The sequence below is a fragment of the Sciurus carolinensis genome, chromosome 16 (genome assembly GCF_902686445.1).
Source record: "Sciurus carolinensis chromosome 16, mSciCar1.2, whole genome shotgun sequence".
In the NCBI taxonomy this organism is placed as follows: Eukaryota; Metazoa; Chordata; class Mammalia; order Rodentia; family Sciuridae; genus Sciurus; species Sciurus carolinensis.
In genome coordinates, this window is record NC_062228.1 from 66,800,279 (window position 1) to 66,821,168 (window position 20,890).

At 59.0% G+C, this 20,890-nt stretch overlaps 1 protein-coding gene across 1 annotated transcript; it reads left to right on the forward strand.

Annotated features, from left to right (window-relative positions):
* Positions 1–1,005: 1,005 nt before the first annotated feature.
* On the forward strand, positions 1,006–11,939 carry LOC124966242 (vomeronasal type-2 receptor 26-like). Its single transcript, XM_047527276.1, has 6 exons — positions 1,006–1,214; positions 2,835–3,126; positions 5,653–6,450; positions 8,120–8,329; positions 9,684–9,807; positions 10,924–11,939. Exons 1-6 carry the CDS (start codon positions 1,006–1,008, stop codon positions 11,937–11,939), a joined length of 2,649 nt encoding a protein of 882 aa, XP_047383232.1.
* The last annotated feature ends 8,951 nt before the right edge of the window (positions 11,940–20,890 follow it).

A 20,890-nucleotide genomic window follows, 5' to 3' on the forward strand; every position in this document is an offset into this window, starting at 1 on the left:
TGGTCAGCGTAGGTGGCTGACGTGTCTTCTTGGACCTGGGTGATCCTGGTGTGGGCAGGTGGAGCAGCTTCAGCACCCCGCTCCTCTCCTGGACGATGCCCTTCCATTGGAGGCCCCCTGACCAGTGGACACTGCAGGCCGGCCCGTGGACATCTGGTCCCCCCTCGTGCTCTGTAGTGGCTATGGAGTTCCTGAGCCCTGGGATGTCCTGCCCAGGGTGTGCAGTGGGAAGGGGCCGGGCCGAGCCGCCACACCTGGGTGTCATTTGGAGGATCTGCAGTGCTGCCTCAGAGGGGCGGCACCATCCCTGTCCCCACCAGTGACCAGCAAGGGACGGGGGCCCTGTGTCCACCACCATACCCCACCCTGCTGGTGTGACCCGGCCTCACCGGGTGCCGACTGCCTCCCTGCCTCCAAGGTCGCAGGGCAGCCTTCTTCTCCAGAGCGCCCCAGGCTGCGCCCGTCCAGCCTCAACCAGCCCAGCCTCCCTCCTGCCTGGACCTGGGCCCTGGCCTCAGAGTGGGCGCTGAGGGCCTTGGATCCCAAGGAGCCCTGTTGCTGCCTGCTGGGCCTGGCCACCTGCAGCTGGAGGACACGCCCCTCTCCAGGGCTCACACGCTCCGGGTTCAGGGCTTTGGGCCTCCTGGGCCCCTCTGCAGAGCAGTGTCCTGGGGACCCAGAGCAGCTGCTCCTGGGCCTGCAGTCCCTCAGAAAGCAAGCAGGACCCAGGGGGCCCTCCCAGGCGGACAGAGGACGCCAGAGCCCAGCCCCAGCCGCAGGGCGCCGGGGAGCCAGGGGAGGAGAGAGAAACTTGTAATAGGCCTGGGGCTTGGTGGCCCCCATTGCAGCCCGGGTCCCGTCTCCCCAGGGCCTGGAGGCTGCTGGTGCAGATGAGCCTCAGCCCAGGCGTCTGGTCCAGGTAGATCCAGGTAAAAGGCGCTGTCACTGCAGGACACAGTTCCACACGGGGGCTGCCACGGCACTGGCCGTCCTGACCCTGCGGGCATGTGGCTGTGGGCCCTGCTGCCTGCCGTCCTGGGCCCTCGCCCCAGCGTCACCCTCTCTGGGCCATTCAGCTGGCGCCTGCCAGGCTCGAGCTCCCGTTTCGACCGACCGGGGGACGTGGTGGTGGGGGGCAGCTTCTCCATCTTGTGTTTCGATGAGGTCACCCTGTTCAATTTCACTGCTCCTCCCGTGGGACGGGCCTCCTCAGAGTAAGTGCCCGGGTGCTGGGCGGGAGAGCCGAGGGCAAGGGGGATGTAGAGGGCATCGCCAGGGTCATCCTGTGTGTCCAGGCTGGTGGGTGGTCACCTTGCATCCTCAGGGTCATCCTGTGTGTCCTGGCTGGTGGGTGGTCACCTGGCTTCCTCAGGGTCATCCTGTGTGTCCAGGCTGGTGGGTGGTCACCTGGCTTCCTCACGGTCCGTCCTGTGTGTTCAGGTGGTGGGTGGTCACCTGGCTTCCTCAGGGTCAGTCCTTGTGTGTCCAGGCTGGTGGGTGGTCCCCAGTTTCCTCAGGGTCAGTCCTTGTGTGTCCAGGCTGGTGGGTGGTCCCTAGTCTTCCTCAGGTTCAGTCCTTGTGTGTCCAGTCTGGTGGGGGGTCCCCAGTTTCCTCAGGGTCAGTCCTTGTGTGTCCAGGCTGATGGGTGGTCCCTGGCCTTCCTCAGGGTCAGTGCTTGTGTGTCCAGGCTGGTGGGTGGTCCCTAGTCTTCCTCAGGTTCAGTCCTTGTGTGTCCAGGCTGGTGGGTGGTCCCCAGTCTTCCTCAGGGTCAGTCCTTGTGTGTCCAGGCTGGTGGGTGGTCCCCAGTCTTCCTCAGGGTCAGTCCTTGTGTGTCCAGGCTGGTGGGTGGTCCTAGTCTTCCTCAGGGTCAGTCCTTGTGTGTCCAGGCTGGTGGGTGGTCCCCAGCCTACTCAACCTCTCCCTGTCCAGGTTTGACCAGGCTCTGAGGCCTGGGTGCTGTGTCACTGTCCTCCTGATGGCCCCACTGGCCAGGCACGGGTCTCATGCACCTGCTGTGTGAAAACAGGGTGGGTACCCAGCAGAGGTGACATTAACCCCTCTGGTGACACTGCTGTGCATGTGGCCCTGTGGGTCCTGTCTGCCTGTGTCCTGTGTCCTCCCTGGACTCAGATCGCGTGTGCCTCTGCTCTCAGGGTCCAGCCCGGTCCTCCTGGCCGTATTTAAATGGTGGGCTCAGCATTACTAAAAGTCTGCCTCGTGTCTCGAGGGCACTGTGCTGGGACCCCAGCCAGGTGCTCGTGAGCCTGGAGGATGCCCTTTAGGGCCACCCCGGCGACTGGGCCAGACCCTGCCTCAACACAGAACACACAAGGGCTGGTGTGGTCAGCGTTAGAGCCCCTGGTGCCCTGCCCAGGCCCAGAAGGGGCAGAAGAAAATGCCGACTGTCCTCCCCAGGACCTGCCTCCTTCCCCACCTGACTGGAAAGGAGGCCCAGGAGGCTCCGTGTCTCACATGGCCCTCAGGTTAAAGTGAGCAGCGTGAACGGTGGTGTGGGCACTCTGTGTTGCGCTGGCACAGGGGTCCACCAGGGAGGGACGAGCTCAGAGTCCAGATCCTGCCCTTGGTGAGGTGGACATTTGAGGTGGCTTTCCTGGAGGTTCTGAGACTCTTGAGTCAGCCTCCTGTGTGTCCAGCTGAGGGCTGTGGGCTTTGTCCTCCCTTCCTCCCCTGCAGGGGTTCTGGGGGCCGCCTGTGGGTCGTCAGGTCCCTGGGCATGTGCCTGTCCCTGCCCTTCGTCCAACCTGGGAGCGGCAGGGGCACACGGTCCCGCTGTCTGCCCGCTGGGCAGTGTGAACATGGGCTTTTCCACTCAGCCTGTCCCTGTGGAGCTACCTGGTGGCCCAGAGCTTTGTGTTTGCCGTGGAGGAGATCAACAGGAGCGTCCACCTGCTGCCCAACCTGACCCTGGGCTTCTCCATCCGCAACTCTGGGTGCTCAGTGCACGGAGCCGTGTTTGAGATGATGAGCTTTCTCACGGGGCAGGAGGAGCCCATCCCCAACTACGCCTGCGGACCCCGCCTGCCCAGGGTGGCCGTGGTCGGGGACACGCGGTCAGCCCTGTCCATGGCCATGGCCAGGCTTCTGGGGCTCTACAAGTTTCCCCAGGTGAGTCTCCCCAGAGCCTTCACGAGAGCTGACCCTCAGCAGGGCAGCAAGGGCAAGGGTGTCTGGAAGGGTACTGACCACTCTGCTCTGTGGCTGGTTCCTTTTACCTCCCTGCTCTCTGTCCAGTACTGTCCTCCAGGTAAGCTTCTCTTGAGACAAGTGCAATCCAAATGGTCAGTGAGGTAGCTGGGGATCAGAGGAGGAATAGGGCCAGGACCAACTCACCCCACCCCAGGTCCAGGAGCTGGACTTGAGGCCAGGCAGTCCCCACCCAGGTCCAGGAGCCGGACTTGAGGCCAGGCAGTCCCTACCCAGGTCTAGGAGCTGGACTTCAGGCCAGGCAGTCCCCACCTCAGGTCCAGGAGCTGGACTTGAGGCCATGCAGTCCCGACCCAGGTCCAGGAGCTGGACTTGAGTCCAGGCAGTCCCCACCCAGATCCAGGAGCTGGACTTGAGGTCAGGCAGTCCCCACCCAGATCCAGGAGCTGGACTTGAGGTCAGGCAGTCCCCACCCAGGTCCAGGAGCTGGACTTGAGGCCAGGCAGTCCCCACCCAGATCCAGGAGCTGGACTTGAGGCCAGGCAGTCCCCACCCAGGTCCAGGAGCTGGACTTGAGGCCAGGCAGTCCCCACCCAGGTCCAGGAGCTGGACTTGAGGCCAGGCAGTCCCCACCTCAGGTCCAGGAGCTGGACTTCAGGCCAGGCAGTCCCCACCCAGGTCCAGGAGCTGGACTTGAGGTCAGGCAGTCTCCACCCAGGTCCAGGAGCTGGACTTGAGGCCAGGCAGTCCCCACCCAGGTCCAGGAGCTGGATTTGAGGCCAGGCAATCCCCACCCAGGTCCAGGAGCTGGATTTGAGGCCAGGCAGTCCCCACCCAGGTCCAGGAGCTGGATTTGAGGCCAGGCAGTCCCCACCCAGGTCCAGGAGCTGGATTTGAGGCCAGGCAGTCCCGACCCAGGTCCAGGAGCTGGACTTGAGGCCAGGCAGTCCCGACCCATGTCCAGGAGCTGGACTTGAGGCCAGGCAATCCCCACCCAGGTCCAGGAGCTGGACTTGAGGCCAGGCATTCCCGACCCATGTCCAGGAGCTGGACTTGAGGCCAGGCAGTCCCCACCCAGGTCAAGGAGCTGGATTTGAGGCCAGGCAGTCCCCACCCAGGTCCAGGAGCTGGATTTGAGGCCAGGCAGTCCCCACCCAGGTCCAGGAGCTGGACTTGAGGCCAGGCAGTCTCCACCCAGGTCCAGGAGCTGGACTTGAGGCCAGGCAGTCCCCACCCAGGTCCAGGAGCTGGACTTGAGGCCAGGCAGCCCCTGACTCGTGCCACAGTGTCACCTGCCAACCTTCCCTAGTCACACTCTGGTGGCCCCCAGCCTCCTCATCCTCAGTCCTGACCGTGATGAAGGTGATCCTGGCCACAGTTCACACCTTGAGGTGGGCGACTCAGTGGCTCTCAGCTCAGGGTGTGTGGTGGTCAGCTGAGGGTGGGAGAGCAGGGCTCTCCCTGCACAGCCCAGACCAGCAGCTGCCGCTCCAGCCCCCCACCTGAGGCAGGCCCTTCCTGCCCTGTCCGTGTGGGTCCGCTTGGCCAGGGTTTCCCAGTGTGACCTCTGCTCCCCAGGTCCTCACTCCCCAGGGTCCTGCAGGCTCCCTGTGGTGCAGATCAGCCCCTCCCTCCTCTCCTTGCCAATGGGTGCTGCGTCCTGTGCAGGGTCCCCAGTGCTGGCCGCCCGTCCCGTCCTGGGCGTGTGAACCGTGCTCTCTGGCTGCGGGTGCCCCTTGCCGTCCACGTCCAGGTGTGGGCCTGTGTGCCTCCCGTCCTCCTGGGTGTGAGCATGGCTCGCTGGCGGAAGGCTGCCTGTGTGTGGTCTCTGGGGGTCTCGGTGCTTCCCAGAGCCTGCTGTTTGTCCTCCCTGCTGGGCAGGTGTCCACGACCTGGAGTAGAAGCCCTCAGCTGGTGGGAATTGCTCTGTCCTGCACTGGGCTGAGTCTCTGGGCCTGCTGGGCGGGCGTCCCCTCACTGAGGGGCTGGTCCCCTGGAGTCCCAGCATGGTGTCCTGGGCTCTGGTCCTGGAGCTGCCCCACCTCGGCTGCTCTTGGAGGCTGGTCCCTGGTGGGCTTCCTCTCCAGGCTGAGGCTCCAGGTCTGGTCCCTGGCACTCTGAGCTGGTCCATTCCTGTCCTGCCCATCATGATGGGGGCCTCCTCCCACCAGCCCCACACCCTCACAAGACCCCTCTTGGCATGGGGTGGACGCGCCCTGGGCCGTAGGGCAGACACCACTCATATTTCCGGGAGAAGCTCATGCCCCAGCTCTGCTCCAGCTTGGGGTACCTGCTGCCCCGAGTGTGCAGGGATTGCTGCTGAGGTGCAGGACTTCCACGGACAGTCGTGGGGAACCCTGCAGGGCTAAGGGGCACACTGGCCACTCCCTCTCTCTGGCTGTCCTCCTTCCACTCTTCAATCCTGGGGGCCTGGCCTGAGTCCTGGTGCTGACCTTCTCTCTGCCACTGCCCGGCCCTTCCCTGCAGATCAGTCACTCATCCACGCTGCCCATCCTCAGTGACAAGGCCCAGTTCCCGTCCTTCCTTCGGACGCTGGCCAGTGACCTCACATCGTGTTATGCGGTGACCCAGCTGGTGGTCCGGTTGGGATGGACCTGGGTGGACATTCTGGCCCAGGATGATGACTATGGGCAGCAGGCCAGCTCACTGGCTGCCCGGGAGCTGAGCCAGGCTGGCATCTGCATTGAGGCCCATCTCTACGTGCCTGCCCAGCAGTCCCTGGAGGACACAGACGCCATTGTCCAGAGGATGCAGGTCTGCACTGCCACGGTGGTTCTGGTCTTCCTCAACAACTTGAGCTTCCTGCTCATCCTGCAGGGCTTGCTGGGCCTGCGGGTCTCGGGCCAGGTCTGGGTCAGCAAGGACAGTGTGCACATGGCCATAGCCCTGAGCATGCCAGGCGCCTCTGAGGTCCTGCAGGGAGCCTTTGGCCTTATGAGTCATAGTAGCCATGTGCCTGGCTTCCCTGAGTTCTTGGCTCACCTGCACCCGAGTCGGACCCCAGAGGACATGTTCATAGAGAGGTTCTGGGAGGTCAACTTTGGGTGTACGTGGCCTCCCAAGAATGGCTCAGTGGCAAGTGGTGTCCAGCTCTGCTCAGGGAATGAACGTCTGCAAAGCACCGAGGACCCTTTCTGGGAGATTCAAAAAATGGACATCGCATACACCCCCGTGTACAGCATCGCCCATGCCCTCCAGGACCTGCTGGGCTGTGAGCACTGGGCTGGGGCCCGTGCAGACCCTGGGCACGTCCTGTCCTGGCAGGTGAGCAGAGGGTGGAGGGTGCTGGTGTGCTCACTGCAGGGCTGGAGCGAGACGCACTCCTCAGCCGCAGGCCTGCTGTCTGCGCCCTGGCAGGAGCACTGCAGGGGACCCAGAGCCCCCCACCACCCGAGCACAGGTGAGTCACGGGGCCGCGGTGTCGCTCCCTTAGCACAGCCGGGATCCTAGCGGAATTCAAGTTCCAGGTAAACCTCCCAGTAAACCCCCAGGGAAACCTTCCAGAGCCCCCTTCCCTGTGGAGTCCAAGGCTGAGTCTGCTGAATTTACCTGGCTGCCCCAGCACCACCTGTGAATTTCCAGAGACTCAGCACAAGAGAGGAGAGAGCAGGTCAATGGCCAGGGCTGTTGGGACCTCCACCGAGAGGATGGTGCCCAAGTGCATGGATCAGCCCTGCAGGCGGTGGTGAGCCGGGTGGGCCGCAGCCCCTGGCCTGTGTGCAGAGGATGGCGTCCTAGGAGAGCTGCTCACCAGGGGCCATCAAGGCAACCCATTCCCGGTCGCGTCTCTGTCCCAGCGTCATCCTTGGGAGCAGGGATGCACAGTCACTGAGAGAGGAAGGCGTCAGGCAGGAGTCTCCTGGCCTCCATGCAGAACCAAGAAGTGGTCACCTCAGCCTTGCTGGCCAGTCCCAGTGTCTGGAGGTGTCTAGAGATTTGACTTCCTCACCAAGGCGTGATGCTGAGGCCTGGGTAGCAGCTCCTTCTGGTGGACACGGGGACAGGAGGCAGCAGGAGGGCGTTGACCTGGTCACTGGGGTGCAGGCCAGAGGCCCCACCTGAGGTGAGCGGGGATGTCTCTGCGCCGGCTGCTGGATGGAGGGAATCCCAAGGTGCTGTGGCTGAGGACGGGGTGCCCTGGGCAGGTCCTCTCAGGCCGCCTGGGCCTCTGCTGTGTGCAGACACCCTCCAGAGCCCAGGACCGGTTCGGCTGAGCACCGGGTGCTGAGTGGTGAGTGTCGGGTGTGGGCAGAGAGCGAGATGAAGCCCATGTGGGTCCAGGGCCGCCGTGTGCTGTGAGGGGGACAGAGCAGAGCTGGGGGTGGTGGAGGTGTGGACCAGGGAGGTCCTCTATCTGGGGAGACCTGTGAGCTCTCAGGTGGAGGGTGGCAAGCGGCTGCCAAGCAGGTGTGGGGCAGGCAGGGCAGGCACAGTGGGAGTGCAAGGCCCAGTGTGGGAAGAGGCAGGAATGGCCAGGCAGCTGGACCTAGCCTGCCTGGGAGAAGGCCATGGACGTGCCCTCTACTGGGCAGAGCCTCGCGTTGGAAGCCCCGCCAGGGTGGCCTGCCCAGGCGTGTGATGGGAAGGCTGAGGCTGTCCCAGCCCAGGCGGCCCTGGAGCTGGGTGTGAGCATGTGGGTGGGTTCCTCCATCCAGGGCAACAGGGTCAAGTGAGGTGTGCGGCTGGCTTGTCGTCAAGTGTGCTCTGGACTCACACTCACCATCCGTAGGAAACCTCCCTCTGCTTCAACCGGAGTTAAGCTCTAAGACGTGCGTGGGCCCTGCTCACTCTGCAGGCTTAGTGCCCATGTGACCAGCGACGGGTCGGCCCTGCGTGGAGCTGTGCCCGCTGAGCGCTAGGGCAGTGGCCTTGGCTTGTGCCAGGCCCAGGGACCATCCTCGGCCAGTCTACAGCATGGCCCTTCCTTCCCCAGCTGCTCCAGCCCCTCAGGAAGGTGCGCTTCAAGACCCCGGACGACACAGAGGTCACGTTTGATGCCAACGGGGATTTGGTGTCCAAATTTGACATTGTGCGAGGGCAGAAGACCCCCGAGGGCTCATTCCACTTGGTCCACGTAGGCCAGATCGACCCTCGAGGCTCCTCGGGGAGCAGCATGACCGTCCACCTGCAGGAGAACCTCCAGGTGAGCCTCCCAGGTACTTGGAATGGGGTCCTGGAACACTGGAGCTGGAGGGAACCTCGGAGGCCAGGGTCCTTGTCCCCAGCACATGCGTGACATGTCCTTGGCGCTAGGTGGCACCAGGGAGCTTCAGCCAGGCGGGTGAGCCCTGTGGCCCCGTCCTTAGGGGACAGGCCTCTGCTGAGTGTGACTGGAAGGGTCAGCCAGGCCTAGGGTCCACCCCGTGATCCCAGCTGCTCAGGGGCTGAGGCAGCAGGATCCCTCAGCCCACGCCAGCCTGGGCACGTGGTGAGGCCCAGTCTCAGGAGGACTGGGTGGCAGCTCAGTGGTGGACGGCTGGCCCCGCCTGGCAGGCTGGTTCCCACCCAGAGGAGAGAGTCATCTTCAGCTGTAGGTGTGGAATGGCCTTGCATGTCTCTGTGTGTGAGTGTGTTCTGCATGTGTGTGACTGTGCATGTGTGTGAGTGTGCATGTGTGTGAGTGTGCATGTGTGTGTGTGAGTGTGCATGTGTGTGTGTGAGTGTGCATGGTTCTCTGTGTTAGTGTGCATGTTTGTGTGAGTGTGCATGTTTGTGTGAGTGTGCATGTGTGTGTGAGTGTGCGTGTGTGTGAGTGTGCGTGTGTGTGAGTGTGCATGTGTGTGTGTGCAGGGTTCTGTGTGTGAGTGTGCGTGTGTGTGAGGGTGCATGTGTGTGTGTGAGTGTGCATGGTTCTCTGTGTGTGTGCATGGTGTCTGTGTGTGTGTGTGTGCATGACTGTGTGTGTGAGTTGCATGGTTCTGTGTGAGTGTACATGGGGTCTGTGTGTGTGAGTGTGTCCGAGGTCAGCGTGTGTGAGGGTGCATGTGTCTGTGTGTGAATGTGCCTGGGGTCAGTGTGTGAGTGTGCATGGGTTCTGTGTGTGTGTGTGTGCATGTGTCTGTGTGTGTGAGTGTGCATGGTTTTGTGTGAGTGTGCATGGGTTCTGTGTGTGTGAGTGTCCCCGGTGTCTGCATGTGTGAATGTGCATGTGTCTCTGTGTGAGTGTGCCTGGGGTCAGTGTGTGAGTGTGCACTTCTGTGTGTGAGTGTGTGGTGTGTGTGCTCAGATCCGCAGTGTCTAGGGCAGGTCCTGGAACCTGGGAAGGCCCACTACACACTGTCTGGCCAGCTCTGCTCCTTTGTCCAGGTGTCCAGGTGGAGCCCTTGGCAGGTCCACTCACTCACTGCAGGGCTGGGCCCGTCCCATCTGGCTCTGGTGGGCAGAGAGACACCTGTGTCGTGGGCGGGATGCACTGTGGTTGCTTCCGCAGGCAGGAGGCCCCACTGGCCACCCGTGCCCTGGCGGGTCGCTGGTGACTCCCTGCTCTTCGTCCCCAGGTGCCCAGCTCCGTGTGCAGCAGGAGTTGCGTTCCAGGGTTCAGCCAGACCCCCCGACAGGGAGCCCCCCACTGCTGTTTCGAGTGCAGCCCCTGCCCCGAGGGACACTTTGCAGAGCACACAGGTGAGGGAGGGAGGACCCTGGACCCAGGGGCCCTCAAGGCCCTGCCGGCCTCTCAGGTTGCCAGTCCAGGGAGCTGCGGCACCACACCCTTGTCTGTGCCCACAGTTGGCCAGGACCTGCCCGCCTGCTGGACACTGTGGGCACTGACTCCTGTCCTCTCTGTCCTCCCTGGGTGTCTATGTGCCATTCCCTTGTCAGAGGACAGCAGGCAGTCCTCCCCCTTCCCAGGGGACAGCAGGCAGTCCTCCCCCTTCCCAGCGGACAGCAGGCAGTCCTCCCCCTTCCCAGGGGACAGCAGATAGTCCTCCCCTTTCCCAGGGGACAGCAGGCAGTCCTCCCCCTTCCCAGGGGACAGCAGATAGTCCTCCCCTTTCCCAGGGGACAACAGGCAGTCCTCCCCCTTCCCAGGGGACAGCAGGCAGTCCTCCCCCTTCCCAGGGGACAGCAGGCAGTCCTCCCCCTTCCCAGGGGACAGCAGATAGTCCTCCCCTTTCCCAGGGGACAGCAGGCAGTCCTCCCTCTTCCCAGGGGACAGCAGATAGTCCTCCCCTTTCCCAGGGGACAACAGGCAGTCCTCCCCCTTCCCAGGGGACAGCAGGCAGTCCTCCCCCTTCCCAGGGGACAGCAGGCAGTCCTCCCCCTTCCCAGGGGACAGCAGGCAGTCCTCCCCCTTCCCAGGGGCAGCAGGCAGTCCTCCCCCTTCCCAGGGGACAACAGGCAGTCCTCCCCCTTCCCAGGGGACAGCAGGCAGTCCTCCCCCTTACAGGGGACAGCAGGCAGTCCTCCCTCTTCCCAGGGGACAGCAGGTAGTCCTCCCCTTCCCAGAGGACAGCAGGCAGCAGGCGCAGGCCCTCCCCTTGGCCCTCCTGGTCTGCACTGTCCCCGTCTCAGCACAGGCCTGTCCTGAGGTGCTGGGTTAGGACCTGCTCACGTGGATCCTGGGGACAGGGTGAGCCCTGGGCCCTTCCCGAGGTCAGTTCCTGCCCGGCTGGGGAGACTGTCCAGGTGGTACCTGTGGCCCCTGCCCCGTCTGAGTTGGCCGCCCATTCGGGTGACCGAGCGCTGTCCGTGGAAGGCGGTGGTGTGACCGCGGTGGCCTCGGCCTGTGTCCCACAGACGTGCCGCGCTGCCTTCCCTGCCCCGAGGAGCAGTACCCGAGCCCGGCCAGAGACCGCTGCCTGCCCAGGACAGAGGCCTTCCTGGCCTTTGAGGAGCCCCTGGGACTGGCGCTGGCCGCTGCGGCGGTCTGCCTGGCCGGCCTGGCGCTGCTGGTCCTCGGGCTGTTCCTGCGGCACCGGGACTCGCCCGTGGTCAGGGCCAACAACAGGGCCCTGAGCCACACGCTGCTGGCCTCCCTGGCACTGTGCGCCCTGTGTCCCCTGCTCTTCCTGGGCCGCCCCACCGCCGTCGCCTGCCTCCTGCGCCAGACCACCTTCGCCGTGCTGTTCACCGTGGCCGTCTCCTGCGTCCTGGCCAAGACGCTGACCGTGGCCCTGGCCTTCAGGGTCACCAGGCCCGGGTCCAGGGCGCGGGCGTGCCTGGGCCCCCGTGCCTCCTCCTCGCTGGTCCTCGTGGCCTCCCTGACGCAGGTGGCTCTGTGCGGGCTGTGGCTGGGCACCTCCCCGCCGTTCCCAGACAGGGACGTGCGCTCGGAGCCCAGGCTGGTGGTCCTGCGCTGCCAGGAGGGCTCCGGCCTGGCCTTCTCCTGCGTGCTGGGCTACCTGGGCCTCCTGGCGGGGGCCACCTTCTCTGTGGCCTTCCTGGCCAGGGGCCTGCCTGCTGCCTTCAACGAGACCAGGCTCCTGACCTTCGGCATGCTGCTCTTCTGCAGCGTCTGGCTGGCCTTCCTGCCCCTGTACCACAGTGCCCGGGGCAAGTCCACCGTGGCCGTGGAGGTCTTCTCCATCCTGGCCTCCACGGCGGGACTCCTGGGGGGCATCTTCCTCCCCAAGTGCTACATCATCCTGCTGAGGCCTGAGCAGAGCACCCCGGCCTGGCTGAGGCCCGGATGGGGACGCAGCGGGACAGGCAGGGCCCCGGGGCCCCGCAGGAGGGCTTCCCGCAGACCAGCACCTGGACGCCCAGGGCAGAGGACACCGGGGCCGGGCGTACCGGGCTCAGCACTTCTGTGAGCGCTGGACACCAGAGGGGCCCTGAGAGGGGAGGACTCAACAGGGTGCTGACGGCCATCATGGAGGATGGGCCCGGGGCCGTGGTGGACGGTCCTGTGTGTGCTCAGTGCTCGAGGTTTCACAGTGACAAGAGGCAGAAACGGGCTGAAGTGGGCGGCCGCAGCAGCAGGAGGAGCACTGTGGGAGGGGCAGGCGTCAGACCCCTGCAGGCTGGTGGACGCAGGGAAGACCCGTCTGGCACTTCCTGGAAAGGTGGACGCGGAGCTCCCAGGGCCTGGTGGTCCCACTGCTGCACAGGGCGCGGGAGACTGAGCACCTGTCCCCCACAGGGAGAGCGAGGGTCAGGGAAGCCTCAGACCCAGCGGTGGGAGCCAGGTCCACGTCCATGTCCCGGGAGGGGCAGGCTGCACGTGGCTGCCCGTCCCAGGAAGGTCCTGGCCCTGAGGAGGAAGCGGTGGTGCCCAGCACGGCAGGACGGGCTCTGCACACTGCTGCTGAAGGGCCCAGACACAGGAGCACAGGTGGCCTGAGCCCTGGACAGAGCAAGGCTGGGCGCGGGCAGGACAGCGGGGTGGGGCTGCCTGGGCAGGGAGGCGGGAGCTGGCGAGGACCCAGGTGCAGCTGTTCTGGTGTCGGCGGTCAGGTCCATTGTGGGGAGGTCGCACCTCTACGTCGTGACGCACATGAGCGCACAGGGAGGACGAGGCGGGCTGAGCTCTGTGTCAGGGTCGGCGTGGTGAAGCGGAACGCCCGGTGCACAGGCGAGGACGGTGGTGACGTCCTGGTGTCTTGGCTGTCCCAGGGAGGAGGGGACGTGTGGGCAGCCAGCAGTGCAGGAAGTGACGCGGGCGTGGCTGTGGCCGCAGCTGTGCTCAGTGCCCAGCCCCGTGGGCAGGGTGGGCAGGCACCCTGGTCCAGGATGGCCAGGCTGGGCACGTGGTGTGAGGCGGGGCTGGTCTCCATCGGTCAGTGTGGCAGAGCCGCCGTGAGGACGGTGTGCGGGGTGGACGTGCAGCCCTGGCCCAGTGTCCCTCCCGTGTGCGTCGCCCGTTCTCAACCCTCCCTGAAGGACTGGCGACTCCCGACCACGCCTCCCGTTGCAGCCAGCCCAGCATTCGTCCCCTGTGCCCATGTGGGGACGCCGTGGACGCAGGCAGGTCCCTCTCGTGTCCGGTCCCCCACCCTGTGGCCCCAGCCACGTGTCCCCCGGCTGCCTCGTTGTCCTCCTGAGAGGATGTGAGGCCAGAGGGGTGGGGAGCCCACCTGCCAAGCCTCCGCCGGATCCCTGGGCCCCACGCCCACCCAGGCCCTTTCCCTGTGGTGATTTCTCCCAGGCGGTGACTTGAACTGTCCCCTTGTCCCCTGCTGTGTCCCCTTCTGCGGGCATCACGGAAACCTCACGGAGGTCCACCTCAGGTGCCTCCAAGGGCACTACGTCTGCAGGTCGCGTTTGTCCTGTGGCCTGAGGAGGCACAGTGCCACCCAGCAGACTTTCCTTGTTGTGGGGGCGGAAGTGACGTTTTATTCTGTAGAATTTTGACACTTTTGGAGAAGGTGGTGACGGGCATCCCTAGTGTCCCGGGAGTGCTGGTGACAGGTGCCACGCGTGTCCCCTGTGTGGCCACGTTCTAATTGTCATGAATGTTCCCTGTTTCGCTGTGGGATAGGGGTCATTGTTGTCCCATGAGGTGGTGTGACATGGTCATGCATGTCTTCTAGTGTCCTTTGACAGGTGTCCTGAGTGTCCCCTGAGGTGCTGTGACAGGGTACAAGTGTCCCCTGAGGTGGTGAGTGGAGAGCAGTGACAGAGGGTGGTCCAGCAGTGACTGGGACTGGGGTCTCTGGTGGCCTCATGGTGTGGCGTGCCTGGTGCCTGGGGGTGTTCCTGTGCAAGGCCACAGGATGCCCAGCTGCTGTGGCAGTGCCCTGCGTGAGGAGGCTGTGCAAGGGTCCTGTGGGCTCTGACCTTGACCTCAGGCTCGCAGCTCCGGGAAGGAAGGAACTCTCAAGCTAGACAGCCACAGTGTCTCAGCAGCTCGCTTCCCGGGTCCCTGCCACCTTACAGTGACTTTAACAACGGGCTTTCCTGAGAGCCGCACCAAGCTCCTCACGGTGCACTCTGCACTGTGGATTGCAACTGGGAAAAGCTGCAGGGATGTCCTGGTCTCTGTGACGTTGCTGAGTAGAAAGAATCACTGTTGCATGGTCTTTAACCTGAAATGAGACCTGTATGCATAAAGATTGCTGGTGAGACTCTTTAGAGCTGCATCTCCATCAGAGGGCAGAGCTCCACCAGACCCCAGCTTAGTCTTCAAGAGCTGTGTCTCTGAGTCTTTATCTTCCAGTCCCGCCTCACCCCTTGTGGACTGGGCAGGTCGGTCAAGCTGGTTGTGACAGTTGGTGGCCCTAGGGATCAGGACACAGGGGAACTTTCTGCAGCCATTAGAACAGGTCCACTCCCGGAGTTGCACTGTAGAAGCCACAAAATCCCTCGCAGGTGAGGTGGAGGGGCAGTGGTCAGAGGCAGGTGAGACGTGGGAAACGCAGGGTCCTCAGAAAGGGTCAGGGCGTGTCTGTGCTTAGGGCTCTGCTGAGGAAGAGCGGCAGTGTGGCAGAGAGCACGTGTCAGGAAGTGTGCACTGACTACTACAACCTGCCCCTGGTTTCCTGCAGAAGGAGTGCAGTGTAATGTCGTGGGCGACGGGCACCCGGGTTGAAGGTAGGCTCGCAGCTGGAGCAAGGAGAAGGAAAACAGGGCTGTGCAGAGAGCACGTGGACTAGGTCACCCGCTGAAGAGAAGGTCTCCCAGAGGAAGAGCATCACCCCACTTCCCTTCCCTCTTGGCTTCTGCTGGCTCTCATCTCTCCTAGGCTCACATGTAACACTGTGAGTTACAGAGCTGCAGGGTTTACAAGGCCTGCGAGATCGTGTGAAGACAAGAGGGAAAGTGTCCCCTTCTACATTCACAGGGCGTGGCTGGCCTCTCACCTGTTTCCAGCTGCTTTATAGCCAGTTCCTCCCAAAGCCGAGCACAGAAAGAGAGAAGTGAGGGTTCTGAGTGCGCATGCGTTCTTCAGCCAGGATTTTAAATTTCTTTCCTGAGGCCCTCACAGAATTCCACGTTGTTGAGATCTTAACTGACTCTTATCTTTGTGAAAAGCACACTCCGACCTGATGGTGATGTTAGCATTGAGGCCATTTAAATTTTTTTAAGAAAACTCCTGCTTTTTGAAATTCTATACATATTAATGTATTTTCTGGTCAGTATTATTTTTTCTAACTCTAAAAGTTTACCCTCTTTGTTCAGAAGCCAGTTTCTCCAGGGTTTGCTCTTGAATACATTCAAAAATTCCTTTAATGAGTCCTAAGGAGGACAGAGACGTGGTCTTGTTGGGAATGAGTCTGATAACCATGGAGGACAGAGAGCCGCTACCTGAAACCTTTGATGTCAGTGTCCATCTTGGCTGCTGGGTTTCATAGCTGGTGTCTCCAGTTGGACAGGCCTGTCCCATGATTACGTCATAATATCAGAGTCTGCTGGGCTCTAATTTAATTTCTAATAGGTTAAATTGAATAGAGGCTTAATCTTTATCAATCACACTGCCTCCTACCTGGGGGCTCCAAATAAAATAGTCACAAAATCTGCTTCCTTTCCTTTTGGTGTGTGTGCACACCTGTTTATTGTGTTGTTGGTTGTATGTGTTATTGTGTGGTCTCAGAATTGGCATTTGGACAAATAAGCATGCAACAATTAAAATTTAAATAAAGAGATGGATCCAAAGAATATAATTGAAGCAATCAATCAAAAGGAATATATGCTTAAAATTCCAACTCACAAACCGTTTTCTAGGTGGTCAGACAATAAAGTGTTGATTTCTACTAAATGTCCATAATGTATCGTCATATCCCATTGCTTCTAAGATATTTCTTGCAGCAAAAGACATGGTTCATACTGCTAACTACATTTGTCTGATATTTTCATTTATGTAGGAAATCCTTCTCCCATGGGAAGTCCCCCGCCTGTGTACCCATCTACAGTTGCTTAGCATGACATTTTGGCAATACAAAATGTGGAAATGGCAATTCTCCTAAAATGAAAAATTATTCTGTTGCATTCCCAGTTTCCTAAACAATGTAGCATGTCAACGGTGCTCTCAACAGCCATTGTCTAGGTGTTGTAACCATTCTTTAGTTTGTACCTACTGAGGTCATTTAACCCACTTCACCCTCTGCTGACGAGTTCTGATCCCACGATGTTAGTTTGTAATGTTGAATCACAGCAACAGACACTTTGGATTGATGTGGTTTTTGGTATAAGAACCCCTGCAACCCTGTAGTCTGGGCTGTTCTCCCGATAGCCATTTTGGGGGGCATCTTGTGAGACAGTCAGCCGGCCGGCTTAATAAAGACTCTCAATGTTGGACTTCTCAGTGGTGATCGGTCTGTTCTTAAGTTGACCCCATAACATTTGGAGGCCCCAGCGAGATCCTGGCTGCCTGGTGGGTAACCACCGCCCACCCCTGACCTGGGAACTCCTGCGGAGGGGAGAGGCCACAGCGGTGCTCCTAGGGAAGGCCTCTGGGTGACGTTCCTCAGCCCCAGGCTGCATGGTGTGTGGATTCCCAACCCAGGACTGAGCTAAATTCTCCCAGAGTCACCTGTTTCTGCCCCCCGGGGACGAGTCAGTCTGTTTCTGGTGGACCCGCATCTGGGGACTCTGAGGAAGGCTGGACGCAGCATTACTTCTCGAGTCCGGGACTGGCAAGTCGTTCCCAGGCCCTCTGGGCAGAAATCAGGAGTGGGCACTTGTCATTGTCTTTGGTGTCTTACCTGTTCTGTGTTTGTTTGTCCTTTTCTTTTCTTTTTTTTTTTTGTATGTGGTGATTTTAAAATTTGTTTATTGACACGTAAGCACTGTACACATGGAAGGGATTCATGTTACATTTCCACACATACATACGGAGTGCATTGCTGCTTCCATCCACTCTTCTACCATCTTCCCTCACACCCTTCCCAGTCCCTAATAAGCACATTATTAGGTAGTTCCACATTCCAGGTAACTTTTTAAAAAAAATTTCCATATTTGAAAGAGAACGTGCCAAATTGGCAGCTATTTTCAGAATAGCTGGCAAAAGTAAGCAGTCTGTATATGCTTAAGTGAATATTTGTGGAAGGTTTATGACATTGAAGGTAAAACAGAGAAGACTGTGGACCTATGAGATGCTAAATAATGTATGTTTCTGTCCATTTTTAAGTGAACCTGATAGCCAAGCAGCAGTGGGCCATGCTTGTGATCCCAGCTATTCAGAAGGCTGAGGTGGGAGAATTTCAAGTTCTAGAAGAGCAGGAAAATTTAGGAACACCCTTTCTCAAAGAGAAAAAAAAAATAATGCGGATCTGGTACAGGATGTAAAAAATCCTCTTACGTTTAGGGCGATCTTTAAAGGGTCACAGGTATGCATTGGTCCTTCATTGGGGTTTTGCTTCTGGTGTTAACAGTTTGACCACATAAGGATGATTCTATCTTTTCGAAGGTTACTAGTTGTATTATGTCTCAGGAACTGTCACTTTACTTTTAATTCCTTTTTTCTTCTCCACTACTGGGAATGGAAGACAGAGCACTTATACTAAAGCTACATCTCCTAGGTTTTTAATCCTTTGGAGACAGGGTCTCTCTCAGTTGCTCAGCCTGGCTCCAAACATTCACTCCTTCTATCTCAGCCTCCCAGCAGCTGATCCAGTCACCTGTATGATTTCTTACAATCCTAAAAGCTACTTTTTGAAATTTGAACGATCTTGGTCCTCACTTCACAGATTGAACAATGACTACCACCTGTGGCTTAGAAAACTTAAATGACACTTAAGTCTATTAAAGGTTGAGATAAGAATTTGATTCTGAACCATATTTGGTTATTTGATATTTAAAGTCTAAAGCCTCCTCTCTCTCTCTCTCTCTCTCTCTCTCTCTCTCTCCCTCTCTCTCTGTCTCTCTCTCTTCCACTTACTCCTTCTTACTTAGGCATTCAGCAGTAGAGAAACAAAACAGGCAGCTGAGAATCCAAGTCAAGACTGCAGAATTAATCTCTACCTTCTCTCCAAACATTCCTCCCCATGAGGTCCCATGTTTCAGTCTCAGCTGCATCATAACCCGAGGTGCCGTGCATCCTGCAGGACTGGTAACCTGGAGCTTCTCATCTGTGAAAGTTCTGTGCACGATGTCTCTCTGGAACACCTGTCCCATTCTGAAACCAGCCCAGGTTCATGGAATTGCCGCTCCCTTCTCAGCGCTGGCCTAGTTTTACCCGCTGCACCGCTGATGGAGCCAGAGGCCATAGTTGCCTTTGGCCTGGACAAAGGCGTCCGCTATGTGCGGGGCCCTAGGCGGGTCCAGCGCCCGCCCGCAGGTGGCATCGCGGTTCTCTGCACCCTCGATGGTCCCTTTCTCTGTCCCAGGCCCGCTGGCACCACGTTCCTGGTCCAAGTTCCCGGCGTTCCCAGTGGCTCTCTGACCAGCAGCGCGCCCCCGACGGTTTTCTGCCAGAGCACACATCTGCACTGAGCCTGGGGCGCAGTACCACTCTTGTCTTCGTGTCTCCAGATTCTCGGTGACAGCACCACGGAGGGCCATAGCGGAAATTCGTCGCTGGCGTCCAGGCCAGTTGCGGTCCTTTGCAGGAGCCCAGCGGCACCGTTTTCTCTCGCGCACTCTCACTCGGTTGCCGCTCAGCTAGTCGATCCGTGCGCGGGTGTTCTCGGTGGCCGCGCCGCCGCTGTCGCCAGCCTTTTGGTTCACCGCGCGGGCGCTCACCCTTGCCCAGCGCAGTCCACTGGCGCCCTCTGCCCTCGTGGCCAGGGCGGCGGCCGCGCCTCTGTGGCCGGATGCCCTGCCTCGCTGCGTCGCGCCTCGTGCCTTCCGCAGGCTGAATTAGAGCGCCTGAGCCCCACTCCTTGTCCTCCCAAGTCCGGTGAGTCCACGAAGCCGACCGCGTCCCGGGTTGCCGGTCCCTGGAGGCCCTGTCCCGCTGTGGCTGGTTGGAACCCAACACCGGGGCGATGGCTTCGTCCGAGCGTGCGTGGCTGGGCGGCGTCGGGCGTTTGTCCAGCCTCGGGTTTTCAGTCGGATGTTGGGTCCTGGGACTGTTCTGAGCTGCGCCCTCCGCTGTGTGCCAGCAGGTCCCCCGTCCTGAGCGCGAACCCCAGTGAGCTCGCGGGTGCTGGTGACGCCGGGGACACGTCGGGGCGCAGCGAATGCCCTTCTCCTGGAAGAACAGTTCAGTGATGGCCACGTTAGCAGGGGCCGCGGATTCCTCCTCCCACCGCCCTGGTTTCCCGCGGAGAGTCCCTCTTTGACCACATTGGGACTCGCACCTGGTGGAGAAAGGGAAGTAGCCTCCAAGGCCATCTCGGTGGCGCAGGCTCCTTCCCTCCGTGGCCAACCCGGCCTGCGGCCGCCTGGGATGCTCACTCTCGGGGAACTCGGGAACACCGGCTACTGGGACGTTTTTGTTTGTCCTTTTCTGTTTTTTGCTGCCTTGAGTGTGGACGTGGGTCGGTCTCCCTCGTGTTGGTCCTGCACACCCTTCAACGCATATTGACCAATTTCCAGGAATTCCAGAGAAGGGCCGAGTCCACAGGACCTGCTGTGACATCTTTTCTCTCCCTCAATTCTCTGAGAGAGAATGGCCAGCTTTCGAGGTCAGATGGCCTCCTCCAGGACCACCACATTGTCTTTGGGCAGCCTGGACATCCTGCTCAAATGTTTTATAGTCAAATTTGGAAAAAAAATGGCTGACGAGCTTTTTAACCATGTTCACTAAAGCTTACATTAAAATGTAAACTGCTGCCAATAGAAACTTCCAACTATTGCAGTTGGTCAACCAAAGTGCCAGGCTAACATTTTGATGGCTGCCATCCAGGAGACCAGGAAAACCGGGTAGAACAAGACCCCACCTGAGGGGCTCTCCCAGGAGACCAGTGGAAGCAGCTCCCTTGCTGTCTCCTCGGGAATCTCCTTCAGGGAGGGATAGGGCACAACCTTGTCTATGTTCTCTTAATTCTTTTCATCTGTGATGAGAGGGACCATATCAGGCCAAAAAGACTTAAAATTCTAGTTTTTTGAGCTCATAATTTTTGATCTGGTGCACATAAGTTAATTTTTGATCAGACCTATTTTATTGAAGTATAAAGTTTTCTTAATGCTCTGTTTCATTCAGAGGCCAGTTTATAAGGGTCAACTCTCAGTCTAAGGGGTTTTAAAATATAAGTTATGAGGCCTTTGTCCATCTCTTTTATGTATATGTGTATTATCATGTCCACATATGTTTGGTTCCAAATTGACATGTGAGCTCATCAATTAAAATAATAAAAAAGAAGGATCCAAATACCATAACTTCACATGATTTTGAAGGTTCAATTTAAATTGGGTAAACAATGAAAAGAAAAGCTGTCTTTAAAACTTGCTAACTCACAAGTTTTTCTAGGTGGTCACACAACTAGTAATATGTTAATTTTATAAAATGTCTAATATCTGTGGTTTCTAAATTTTTCGTCAACTGGGAACAAATGGTTGATGCTGTCCAATACACTTCTGTGATATCTTGGCAATTTTTTAAAAAAACTAAACTAGATTTGACATATATGGTATTAATCATGGATTGATTTCAGGAGTTCAAATGTTAACTGTGAAAGATAACATCCAGTACTCAAACTCCTTAAATTCCACAGGGTAACATACTTAAACAATTTTGGTGCTTTCATAAATTGGTAAATAAAAAGATGGTTTAAAATGACTTTGTGTTCATAGAAAACAAGGTTACTAAAAGTCTCCACAGGTATTATTCTATATAAAGGGTCCAAAAGTATGAACTATATTTAAATAGAGTTCTATAAATACCCAAGTATTTCACCTTATGAAAATGGAGTAATTAATCTCAATTCAGAAATTTACAAGG

What these genes read in the sequence shown, in the direction of transcription:
- LOC124966242 (XM_047527276.1), top strand. Translation starts at nt 1,006, where the DNA reads ATGTGGCTGTGGGCCCTGCTGCCTGCCGTCCTGGGCCCTCGCCCCAGC. An exon ending in GTGGGACGGGCCTCCTCAGA is followed by an intron (nt 1,215 to 2,834) that starts GTAAGTGCCCGG and finishes TTTTCCACTCAG; the next exon opens with CCTGTCCCTGTGGAGCTACC. An exon ending in GGCTCTACAAGTTTCCCCAG is followed by an intron (nt 3,127 to 5,652) that starts GTGAGTCTCCCC and finishes CCTTCCCTGCAG; the next exon opens with ATCAGTCACTCATCCACGCT.